Genomic DNA, 13,008 nt, shown 5'->3' with positions numbered 1-13,008 from the left:
GGTTCTGTATTATTGGCTGTCTTACTCTCTGATTCGAATGTGTTTGAATGTCCTTCCTACACATTCACTAAAGGGTCTTTTACAGCAGCGCTGCTCAAATTAGGGTCCACAGACAGCAGCAGCAGCCACTTGGAACATTTGAGAAATGCAAACTGATTGGACCCTGCCCCACACCTGTCTAATCAGAGGCTCTCTGGGCAGCTCCTGCACGCTGCAGTTTGAGAGGCACTGCCCTACACCTACTGGTGCTGTTCTTAGGTCATCGGAAGTGTTCAATGAATACTTGCAGAACTGAATTGATTGCTTCCTTCTGAATGAGTCAAAGCTTCAAATAGAAGCACTGCCTTTTGTCTTCAAGGACGGAACAAATGCAGCTGAACAATACCGCCTTGCCCTGAGAACATGCGGTAAAACACACATTCAGAGGCAGCTCCTCCCCGCACCTCCTGCCTTCACACACTCGAGAGACTTCAAGAAGCAGAGGCTTTTATGGTCTGTGATGAGTGAGTTAAGTACTAGCAAATTCGGACTTAACAGTAGCGCCCAGGCTGCCCAGCAGATGGGAGGTGCTTGCAGAAGAGAGGAGGCTAACGACCGTGGAGAGGGCGGGTCCTCACCAGAGGCTGGGTCAAAAGCCAGACGCTCCAGGGAATGAAGTCTCATAACCTTCGAGCTGTCACCGCCAGAGAGGGGGGATTTCTCCCAGACAAATCCAAGGTCCACTCTCCCCGGGATGCAGTCAGGAAACTGGCATTAGTGCCATCAAGGCCAAACTGCCCAAAGTGAAGTCTTTCTTCCCAAACACAGCCGCTTACGCAAAATCTGGACTCTGTAAGCAGTTGAAACCAATTGGAGAAGTCGAGGCTGTGAAATTCTCTTTCAGGGCAACCTTGCACGAGGGCTGCACAGAGTATGCAGCTACCGTCACCGTTAGAAGAAAATTAGCTGCACAGGCAGATCCTTGTTATGCCTCTATTAGCTTTACTTTAAGGAAGAAAGGCCAGATGACCAAGGGTTTTTTTTGTTGTTGTTTTTTGTTTTGTTTTGTTTTTCTTATTTTTCAGAAGGCATATGAAGTTGGTAAGGAGAAGGACATCCGAAATTAGAGAAAGAGATAGTAGCGCTGGCCTGGCGTGTAGACCCTTGGCAATCAGCGACTCTTCAAACCCTTTCTTTTTTACATCACGGTGTTTTCTGAATGGTCCATGGGGTGCTTTGGTAATGGGGGCAGCAAAGAGGGTCCAGGGACAGGCTGTGAGAACCACTAGCTGCGTGAAAGGATCCAGACACAATGTGATGCAAAATCAGAGCTGCGCTGAGGGGGTGGAAGAGGTCCCTTGGGTCCAACAGACTTCAGGTCACACCTGCCCACATAAGCTTGCTTCATTCCAAGAGCAGACTTCATTTGAAACACGCCATGCCTCTGCTGCACAGCTTTCATGCTCTTCTTAAGAATCACACTGAAGTCAGAGAACAGAATCTGAGGTTTGTTATTGGCAATGCTCTGTACCTTATGCCACCGATGTGAAAAACTGATCTAAAAAACGCAAATATATTAATAGCCCAATAATTCCTTCAACTCCCCTCCGAAGGAAAAACATTAGAATTCCGCACAAAGATGTGAGGCGGCCTGCAGACGAGAAGGCTGGTAAATACATTAGAGCTGCCTAAAATGTGAGGCTTACCCTGGAACCATCTCAGCAATTAGCCACGCCAGTGCAGAATGAAGAACTAAAAGCCAATTACGGGTCCCCTGGGCCCCGGAGAGAGTTCATAAAAAATTAATGCCGGGTAAAATAGAAACCATCTAAACTACAGCTGGCGAACACGTGCGGTGCGCTTTGATCGCCAAGGCCCAGCAGCAAAGAGCATTTTCCACTATCAGTTGTTAGACTGGAACATTCTTCTGTCTTACTTCCTGCCTGTGCTGAAAGGCGTTTTCAGGTTAGACACGAAGAGATGGGAAGTGAGGTTGGAGTGAGGATGGGAGGTTGGCCGGCACACTCAGAATAACCGGTTGTTCTAACTTGCTCGGGGTGACCAGGGGCTGCAGAAGATGAGCAGAAATAGCCAAATTCCATGAGGCCGAGCCATGGGAAAGAGCGCTCGGGGGTGGGAGTATCAGGGCTGAAGGGTCCAGGACTCGGGATAAATGTTGCTCTTTCTCTTCACTGGTGAGCTTAGGAGCTGACTTTGAGCCCTTGAGGGAAAAGACAATCTCTCTCTTGCTCCCCAAGGAATCCCCTGCAGCACCTAGCAGAATCCCTCGCCCATATGGAGGTCCAATAAAAACAAACACCAGCAAGGGTGGGTAGAGGCACCCCGCCCACAGGGATGGCCTCCACCAGGTACGGTTTGGCCACATCCCTCACCGTCTCCTACTCAGTACACTTAAAAAGCCCTGAGCAGGTGCCTATTTGCCTGTCACCACTCAGAGGATGGATAGAGGCAACTGGCATCTTCCAGGAGCCCCACTCTAGAGGGACCTTAGAACATGTAGGGTTGAAGGGAAATTTTGAGTAAGGGAGAGATGGTGGCTTGGTGAGAGTGTATTTTAGCTGAGACATTGAATTTGATTTCTGCAACAAACTTCAGTTCAAGTCTACAAACAATAAATGCTGGAGAGGGTGTGGAGAAGAAGTAACCCTCTTGCACTCTTGGTGGGAATGTAAATTGACGCGGCCACTGTGTGAACTTCAGTTCAAGTCCCAGATGTGTAACTGACTGGCTGTATAAACAAGTCCCTTTGTGTCTTCAAGCCTCAGTTTCCTTATTTGTGAACAGAGATGCTGCAGAGGGCTGTTTAGAGAATTAAATAGCCACCATGAAAGAGCTTCATATGGTATAAGTTACCAGGCAACCACAAGGTATTAATAGGGCACGATAGATCACAACTGGGTTTTCTATAATCAATCCCAATTTAAGGAGTAATAGAAGATACAGCTGCCTTTTTCAACGAAAGTATTTGGAAGCCAAATATTAAAAATCAAAATAAAATGCTTCTGATTTCTGTATCTTTCTAGGCTGTTCAGCTCTATGACACCCATTATACGCATACATAAATACATATATATGCTTTACATATACATAAAGTATACATGTTATGTATTTGTAAATATACATACATATATATCACAGAATTCCTGCATAATAAAATAATTGTATCCATATGAAAATTAAAATAAATGTAGTGCTAATAAATTATTTATATAATTTATTATGTGTAGAGAGAGAGAGAGAGAACTTAGCACTATGGGAAATGAAATTAGTACTCTCATGGGACTAGAGACTATAAGAAGCCATGCCATGTGAGTCTCAAGATGATTTAATTAACTTGATTGTGTTCATCTATGACATACTTAATTTTTCTTTTCCTGTAGCACTATCTCCCTCTCAAAATGAGATCTTGACTGAAGTGTCCAAGTGTATATGGTTGAAATCAATGAAAGTGCGGAGAGAAGAGGTTGGTAGGAGTGACTCAGGTACTGAGTAGATTCACCAACATGCATGGACACCAAGTATTTCTGGTGGGTCACGCCCACGTGGTACAGCTAGTATTTCAGATGCTACTTGAACAACTCCTAGTTACCTTTGTGATAGGAAACATGCACCAAAAAGACACACAGTGACAGGAAGGACTCTGGCACCGTTGTCTGCAAACCTCACGGCAGAAACTGCCGAGTGAGCATCAAAGAAATGAGAACTTGCTCCATTCCTCAGTTGTATCTTAGTGCCCACACATGCGATTATGCAACGGTCTTTGGCTCGCTTTAGAAATCCATAGAGCTTATCCAGAAGTTCTACTGCTGCGATGACCCTGCAGAACATCCAGTCCTCTCCATTTCCGGCCTGACCTCACTGGAAGCTCTTCCTCCTGTTTCCAAGTTTAGTTTGTCTCTGATCTGCTCCCCTTTAGAATAGTCTTGCAGGCCTGGTTCTAGGGCTTTGCCTTGTCAGCAAGAAGATGTTGTGTGACATCGCCAACATCTACAACAGGCAGCAGCAGGGCCCTTGGACAAGTGAGTGCCATAAACTGGGGCACCACGTTGAAGCTGGCACCCTCAGGTCTCATTAGAGGAGTTTGGTGAGATGCCCAGGCAGGTCTGCCCTTTGACCTGCTTGGATGCGGGCTTCCAAAGACAGCGGGCGACAACACAAAAGCTGGTCCATTCGCTTGTCATACTTCATCTAAAAATCCTTCTCTGACCCACTCCCCTGACAGCTTCCTTGTGTTGCTAGGGTTTTCATTTGCTTCGTTAGAAAGACACCCATACCTATTCTCACATACACAACTGCAACCGGCCAGTTATAAATGGAATCCCCCATTGACAAGAGTGAATTGCAGATGTAACTCCTGAAGACCTGCTGGACTGAAAACTAAAAGTGCTGCTGCTGATTCCCCCATACACCAAAACATCCTAAATTATTGGCAAGTTAAATATTCACTTCCCTGATAATGAGGAAGTCAAGATAATATCAACTTTTAGAAAAAGTTAAAATATTCATGCATAGAGGTTGTTCAGTTCACACCTGCTGTTACTGGCAATATTCAATGTTAGCGCTGTGCTAGGCGTTGCACACGGTGTTTTGGATGTATCCTCTTCTTTTTTTATTATTATTATTTTTTGCGGTACGCGGGCCTCTCACTGTTGTGGCCTCTCCCATTGAGGAGCACAGGCTCCGGATGCGCAGGCTCAGCGGCCATGGCTTACGGGCCCAGCCGCTCCGCGGCATGTGGGATCTTCCCAGACCGGGGCACGAACCCGTGTCCCCTGCATTGGCAGGCGGACTCTCAGCCACTGCGCCACCAGGGAAGCCCAGTAACCTCTTCTTTGATCTTCAGAACCTGTGAAGTAGACACGCTCATGATCGCCGCTCTACAGGTGAGGGAACTGAGGTGCAGAGACATCAAGTAATTTGCCCAAGGTCACACAAGTAGCAGGTGAGGAAGCCTAGATTCTAGCTTCAGTTGTCATATTACCCTTGGGACCTGCAGAGCTCCTATTGGACTGGAGCCCACACCTGCACACACATGTGTGCACACGAACGTGCACACATGCACACACACAGGTAGCTGGCATTCTGGCAATTTTAACGAAGCAAGCCTTGTTTGCAGTGCATCCCCGTTATCTGGTGCTAGATGTGGTTTTTAACTGCTGCTGTCCTTTCAGTTAACACCTTTGTTATAAATTTGTGGAATTACTGTTAAGTTTCAATTCTGTTGATCATTACGTTCATATGCATTGCTACGTTATCATTTTATTTGCTGTTTTTTCACAATGCTTTATTATCACTGAATGCTTTTTATCCCCAAAAGCAAGATAAGTGGGAAAGGTGGATGTGGGGTCTCTTATTTGCTTCTGTGGTCATGGAGTCTGGGCACCACCAGAGTAAGGAATGGAATTGAGCAAACCAAGCAGGCTTTGCCCTGTGTCTGTGCTGGTGAAGCTGTTTATAGCTTCCTAAGCCCTCTCAACTCTTGATATCTTTGTCATCAACATTTTACAGGAAGATCTCCTCCCTTCAAACTTGGAAGACTTCATCTGTAAGAGATCCAGTTCTAGTTGACTTTTCTCATATTTTATATAGTCTTTTAAATTTAAAAAGTCTTGGAGTGTCTTTAAACAAGTCCAGTCAGAACTCTGGAGGTGCTAGGAAGCCAGTGCAGGGCTGAAGCATCTTCTGGGTGGTTCTGCAGTCCTCCCATTGCCCCTGGACACACACTCACATCACACACTCACACAGACAGGCACACACTCACATACAGGCACACTTTCACAAATACCCTTATGCACACAAACACACACACACTCAGATCAGTTGTTTGCTGGGTATAGAGTTTCAGTTTTGCAAGATGAAGAAATTCTGTCGCTTGGTTGCACAACAATGTGATATACTTGTCACCACTGAATTGTACACTGAAGAATAATTAAGATGGTAAACTTTACGTTATGTGTATTGTGCCACAATTACAAAGAACAATAATAATAAAGACAGAGATATTCACGCGAGTGATAAGCACACAAGTGCATCAGTTCACTCTCACGCCTAAGGAGAAAAGAGCTTTCCTCCGTGTGTCCTCCTGGAGGGCCCAGCCATGAGGAGACAGCCCGGCAATCCACTGCTCCCCGGGATGGTAGACTAAGGGTGACAGCAAAGCGCTGGCCAGAGGGAACCACGCCCAGGAAAGCTGAAGCAGGAGAAGCTTCTGCCCTCTGGAGCTGTCGCTGGCGCACTGGCGTGGATTCCATCTCTCTTAAAAGAAGACGGAAAGGAGCTCTGTCAGAGGAAGGGTCCTTTCTCAGAAGCCAAGCTCTATTGTGGCAGCCGCTTGATGGTGCTTTATAAATTCCTTCTTGGGGCTTCAAATGCCGCGGCCAGACTTTGTGACGGCTCCCCTGAGGCTCTGAGAAAGGTGTGAAGGGAGACAGAGGGCCACTCCCTCACCAGCTGTTCACAGATGTGGCTGCATCGAGATTGTAAACTTTTCACTCAGCCTGCATCTCATCCTCCCCCCAGCCCCACCTCCTCCTAGAGTGGAAAGTTTCCCCCCAACTCCTAAGGCTCAAGGGCACTGGAGGAAAAAGTCTCCCCCAAGAGAGGGAGAGGTTGAGAGGTTTGGCATCTTTGAAGGCTCGTTGTCATTTATGCCCACTCACCTCCCTGTGCCACAACATCTATAACCAACAAAATCCAGATCCTGTTTCAGCTGGAAAAAACCAGTTGGGTCCAGATGTGACTGAGATTTTTGTTTGTTTGTTTGGGATGTGAAGTTTTGCATGTAAATCAAATAGAGTCTGCTGGAAAAGTCATCCCCTGAGCAAATAGTCTGCTTCCCGGGTATTGCCAAGTAGGAGAAAGATGGGAGTTTCTTTGGAGAGAAGAGTGTCCATATCATATAAGTGAAAACTCAGAATCAAAGAGTCAAATTAAGGGAACTTGGAATCCCTCCGCCCATGCATCTCCTGTTTACCTACAACTCCCAAAGGCTGCTACATGCTTCTGACGGGAGCCAGGATCCCTAGGTGATGTGTTCAGGCCTTCTTGCCCTCCCCCTGGAGGAGACAACGAGGTATAAATTGCAGCTTGCTTCAAGGTTCAATCAACAGGATGTTTGGATCGTGACCCCTTTGGTTGCAGAGAAATGGGAAGAGGTGCCAGGGCTTATGCACCCGAGAGGATGCACATCTCCCCAGAGGTCCCGTCCCGAGCCCGTGAGGCCAGGGAACGTGGGGGGCAGAGCTCCATTTTCCCGGTGACTTTCCCACCGGAGTTTCCTCTCTCCAGGCCATGGTTGTGGCCCTACAGCAGTGCTGGGAAGGGAGCGAGAGGGACTGGCCGTACTGTGATGAAAGGTCCACTGCCTGATGTGCCAGTCCTGGAACTGTTTGTTCTGAGGTCACCTTGTCTCTGCTCTCATCTGCCTGGGTGGGCGTGGGGAGGCTGTGAAGAAAGGGGTCCCCACTGGAGCCCTGCCCACTCTCCTTAGAGAGGCCTGCTCGCGAGGCTGGCCTGGCTTCACTGGGGGCCTCCAATTTCAGGAGTCGTCCCCCACTCCTTGACCTAGAGGCATGGCTCAAGGTGTCTACGTTGTACAGTCAGGGTGGTTTATGTCGAGCGCCTGCTTCCTCCTGGGAGCCTGGAGACTCATCTGTGCCAGGCAGAGGGGCCCTCTGTGAGCAGCTCCAATAAAACTCCTGGGCTCTGGGTCTCTGATGGTCTCCCTGGTGACGCCATTTCACACGTCTTGTCACAGTCTGTAGCTGGGAGGTCAAGCATGGGCTGTGTGACTCCAGCGGGTGAGGACCGTTGTCACTTTGTACCTGGCTTCCTTTGGCCTTTGCCCCATGTGCTTTTTCCCTTTGCTGATTTTGCTTTGTACCATCTTACTGTCCTAAATCATAGCGGTGAGGATGACAGGCTGGTGGGTCCACCTTGTGATTCATCGAACCTCGGGTGGTCTTGGGGTCCTTCCTCCCAACACAGGCGTGGTGGCGCCATCTTTGCAGGTTGTGTTTCCCTGACCCCTTCGTTAACGGACTGGAATTGACTGCAGCAAATGGGAGACAGTGGGGCGAGTGAGGACGGGGAAGAAAGAAACGAGCTAGAGTGGTCCTTCCTCCTACGGGAACCCAGGCAGTGTTTCTGGTAAAGGGTGGAGCGCTGGTGGTCCCAGTCTCGGCCACACGACCCCAGCCCGCATGCCGTGATGATGCCACGTCCTCCCTGCTCTGGCTGCCTCATCTGCCCCTACTTGGCACCTTGTCTTTTCCATCACCTGTGTAACCAATCTCCTGCGTTAAATTCCCTCTTTTCAAAATACCTCAAGCCATTTTTGTTTTCCTAGCTGAACACCAGCTGCTACATTCCTTAAATACATACACTGTGCCACCTCCATGCCAAGCAAATGATGTTCAGAGACAAGACACCTTAGACCTGAGTCTATGCACCCAGCTGCCCCTGCAGAGGTCACATTTTCTCGCCCAGGCTCACCGTATGGTCAGAAAACTTTGTGCTGATTTCTAAGACCCAGGACTGTGGGCAAAGGGTCTGTAACGTGGGTGGGCTTCAACCACCCATGCTAGGGCTTGGTGCCCTCAGACACTCTCTTACGTACACTATTTGTTGGGCAAGGGAAAGCCATTGTGTGCTTAATGCTCCTCGGCTGGTGAGTTAGAAAGTTAACCAGCATGTATGCATGTTCACACAATAATCAGTGAGTCTCAGGCCAAAAGTGTCACTGTGGTAGTGGTTTTGAGGGTAGCAAGCCTGTCCCAAAGGCACAACACAGCCAGGAATCCCAGGGGGACCTGGCAACTGTGTAACCTAATCTGGAGGGTGTAGGGCTGACCACTCTTCCGCGGACCCCACGTGGGCAAGGGTGGCTAGGAATCCAGGACACTCCTGGTCCAGAGTTTTAGGGAAAATTATATATCTCATCTTAGACATGATGGGTTGCAGGTTATCACTGGGACATGCCAAGTGAAGATGGCTGGTGGGCAGTTAGAGAGGGGAGTCTGAAGCTCTGGAAAGATTATGACTAAAGACCTAGGTGTGGGAGAAGTCAGGATGGAAACTGAAATCATGGTGATTGCTGAAATTATCAAGGGAGCCTGTGTAGCATATGGAGGAACTCCAGAGGGCGCATCTCAGAGGCCGGGGGAAAGACCTTCAAGGCAAGAGCGGGCAACAGAGTTCAGCGCCTCCAAAGGTTAAGTAAATGGGAACTGGATCCTGTCCTTTGGATCTAGCACAGGCCATGGATGACCCTGAACTACAGTTTCAGTAGAATGATGGGGGCAGAAGCTTACAATGAAGAGGGGAGAGAAGGAATGATAGCTGGGGGATGTGGGTTGAGCAAGGGTTTCTTAAAATACTAAAGAGACTTGAAGTTGAATGAATACATGCTGATGGGAGGGAACTGCTAGAGACAGGGAGCCTGAAGGTACAGGAGGGAGAGTGGAGAAGCTGTACAACAAGGCCCTGAAGAAGGTGACAGGGAACACAGGCAAAGGGGGGACACAGCACACTTGGCCATGTACAAGGTGGGAAACTTTCTACTGTAGTAATAAGAAGAAACAGGGAAAAGATGGGTAAGTTTGCAGGCGAGTGCATAGATCTGGTAGCAAAAAAAAAAAGAGAATTCTTAAACAGTGGCATCTTTTTTTTTCCTAGTAAATTAGATCAAGTGACAGGGTCAGAAATACGAAGACAGTAAAGAAGGTTAGAAATAGCCACGACTGGAAATAGGAGTCTATAGAGATATAAAGACTCAGAGGAAAAGAAAATATGGAAAATTTTAGAAGGACATTTTTCTTTTCTTTTTCTTCCATTATTTGAAAAGAAACCAAAATGGTTTTCAGAAAAAAAGAATGTCATTTTCTAATTTTTGTAACACTCTTAAAGGTATTTACTCATCTTCCCTCCAGCTGGGCATCCCCCCACCCCGGAAGGAAATCTTGTGGTTAGGTGGTGGCGAGGCTCTGTGGATGGTTCAGGAATGTAGCCCATGCCCCTCAGCTTTATTTACCCAAGAAGGACAAGTTCCTTGCTGTGCATGGTCACAGCTGTCTGTGACTTGTCTGTAGGAGGGCAGACCCTCCCTCCTGCCAAGCCACACCAGCCACCCTCGGAATCCTGGAGGGCGAAAACATTCCCTTGTGAAGGAAGACCCCTCCTTCCCAGCCTTCTGACCAAAGTGGGTGAGGGGAAGGGGGCGGAGTCTGCCAGGCACTGCGGGGCACTCTGCCCGGTGCTCCCAGCCACCAGGTTGGAAACTGGGAGAAAGGGGGGCCGGGGTGGGGGGCATGCCAGAATAACAGCAGCATGGCTGGGGTAACTAGCAAGTCCCAGAGACAGCTGCTTCTCCAGCTTTCAAGAAGGGGGAGGAGAAAACGCTGCGAGATGGGGGGAGGAAGCGGGGGGGCCCTTAGGAAGTTATTTAAGAGCTAACTTTCCTGTCGTTTAGCCTGTGTCCTTTGGAGGGAGTACTCCAGAGACGCCCAGAGCCAGCCTGCGCTGGGACACCTCGGCAGAGGACTGCAGGTAAGCAGCCGCCCCTTCTGCCGGGGCATCCCGCAGCCCTGCGTCCACCTCCTGCCCCTGGGTTTCCGGGCCGATCCGTCAGTTGGTGCCCGCAGTGCAGGGGAGAGGGAATCAGAAGCAGCCCCAGCGGTCCAGTGCCGTTCTTCGCCCCTTACTCCGCATCTACCCAGCCCAACTTCCGAGCGGGCCTTCTCTCAGGCATCCCGCGAAGCCTCCCTAAAGGCGCTGCTGCCTGAAAAGGGCCACAAAGGGGCAACTGGGATGCTCCCCCAAAGGACAGCCCCACCCCTTTCTTCAGGGGAGAGGACTATGGAGAGATGCAGAAGGTTGCAGAGGGGGGCAGGCAGGGCCAGGTAAGAACACCTGCTTGGCTGGCGCTGCGAGTGGTCCAGCTCCGCTCTCCATGGCTGGCACCCCATCCCCCCAGCTGCAGGGAGCCGCACTGGAGCCCCTGCCCCAGCCAAGACCTGACAAGGAGGCGGCGCTTCTGCCCACCTGCGCTCACCCAGCCTGGCCTGCACCCGGGGAGCACCTGGGGCGCCCCAGTCTCTGCTTTAATGGTTCTCTCTCCCAGCGGGCTACCGCACTGCTCTGCGCTGGTCTGTCCAAACATTCCCCTCCGCTAGCAACCCTGCAGCCCACCGCGGCCATTCCCCACCAGAGGAAGGCTTTTTCCTGCTTTCTCTCTATCCTTAGCCCTTCTCTCTCTCCTCCCCCCACCCCTTAACCCACTAGAGCCTGTAAATCTGACCGCAGGTATTTCTGGATACCCACTCAGACTTCACACTTCCAAACGCTACTGTCTGCTTCCAAGCCCCAGTGCCTTTGGAAGCGGCTCCAGCTGTGCTGCCTTTTTGCTCCACATGTTTCTGGGACAGTCTGCTCCCCTCGCCTCTGTAAGGGTTACTCCTCATCTTCTGAGGGTGCGGAAAACAGCCGAATAAGCAGAGTCGCGACTGGGTGATCCAGGTGATCAAGAGGAAAGCTTCACTGGGGCCAGAAACAAGGTGTCCCTTCATTTGGTCTGTTGGTCAACAGGAGCCCGACAGGAGGTGTGGTGATTAAACTGGTTGTTTGTCCACACAAACTCCAAAGGAGAGGAAGCAGGCTTGGAGCAAGGGCAGTGTTAGCCGACCCAGTAAGTTTAGCGAGCGGGCTATTTATAGCCCTATGTACTATTGCAGTGGCCTCCGCCTCACCTACCGCAAATCTCCCCTCCCTTGTCCCGCTTCCTGTGGTCCTGACTCCAAAGCAGTGACCACCTTCTCACACCCTACCGAGTGAGTTCACTTAAGAATCTTGTTGGGTTCATCCGTACCCCCACCCCTAGACTGGAAGCTTTCAAGGCAAGCATCCTTCTGTTTTGTTCTCCGATGTACCCCAAGTGCCCAGAACGCATAGGGGGGCCCTCGATACATATTGGCTGAATTAACTTGCAGACGTGAATGCTTGAAAGGATGCCACTGATCTGGATATGGGTGTATGAGTTTATTCTTATAGTGATGTAGGCCTCATACGTCTATATAAAATGGGCAGAGGTACATGCATAGGATAGCAAACGTTTCTTTCAAGAGGTTGCCTTTAGGGGGAATGAGAAAAAGACCCTGCTTTCCAAAATCTTTTACATTTTTCATTTCTTCAAATAAGGCTTCTTTCTTCTGCTTCCCATATGTTTTGACAAACATGAAATCTCCCCGAGATCCTTGGGGAGTTGTACTCCATCATTCGACTCAACCTGCCTGCCACATCTCAGGGTTCATTTATGCGAAACTCACAATGTGCTGCTCAAGAGCCGTCACAGACAGACGTGTCTCCCTGGTTTTGAGTCCTTATCACAAATGCAACTGGCTTCACTTTCCTTTCCGTGCCTCCTTTTCTCCCCCCAAGGAACCTGTGAGACTGAGAATGTCGGAGTCCTCGGAGGCCACCTTTGGAGGCAGGAGAGCCATTCCCCCCAACACCTCCAACGCATCAGAGAATGATCCCCCCACCATGGAGCTTCAGGGCCTGGTGCCCCGGGGCTTCAATCTGCAAGGTACAGTCACCTCCTGGGCCACCACAGCCGGCCCTCCCCACGGGTGCTGGCTCAGCACCCTCTGTCTCCACTGAACTCCCACAAAAACTGGTCCCCTGCCCATCTCTGGTTTTAAAGAAAAGCCTCCCAAACCCTCTTTTGAGGAGTAAAAGCACCAAAGACCAGGATTCTTGTCCCAGTTCTGCCACTTAATGACTTTGTAACCTAAGGAAGTCACCTCTGCAAAACAAGGGCATTAGCTGAGTCTTCTGCCAGCCCTGCTGTTTTGTTTTTAAGAATGTTCTCTAGCTGGAAGTTTCCACTTCCAAAACACTGTGGCTTTTGTGATTGTCTAACTCACACCTCCTTCCTGCCCCGTCCCCGCATCCATCGCTGTGAATCTCAGAGCTGGTGAGAGATGCTGGACCCTGATGGTAATGGAGGTGGAA

The 13,008-nt window shown here is 49.6% G+C and overlaps 1 protein-coding gene across 1 annotated transcript in view; it reads left to right on the top strand.

Annotated features, from left to right (window-relative positions):
- The first annotated feature begins 12,444 nt into the window (after positions 1 to 12,444).
- F13A1 (coagulation factor XIII A chain) overlaps positions 12,445 to 13,008 on the top strand; it is a 136,695-nt gene continuing 136,131 nt past the window's right edge. Inside the window, exon 1 of the mRNA XM_060110217.1 lies at positions 12,445 to 12,580. Coding sequence (XP_059966200.1) covers positions 12,451 to 12,580 — 130 coding nt within the window. The 5' untranslated portion in view covers positions 12,445 to 12,450. The remainder of the gene's footprint in view (positions 12,581 to 13,008) is intronic.

This window comes from Mesoplodon densirostris, chromosome 10 (assembly GCF_025265405.1).
Source record: "Mesoplodon densirostris isolate mMesDen1 chromosome 10, mMesDen1 primary haplotype, whole genome shotgun sequence".
NCBI classification, from domain to species: Eukaryota; Metazoa; Chordata; class Mammalia; order Artiodactyla; family Ziphiidae; genus Mesoplodon; species Mesoplodon densirostris.
This window is presented reverse-complemented; position numbering and strand designations above follow the sequence as displayed.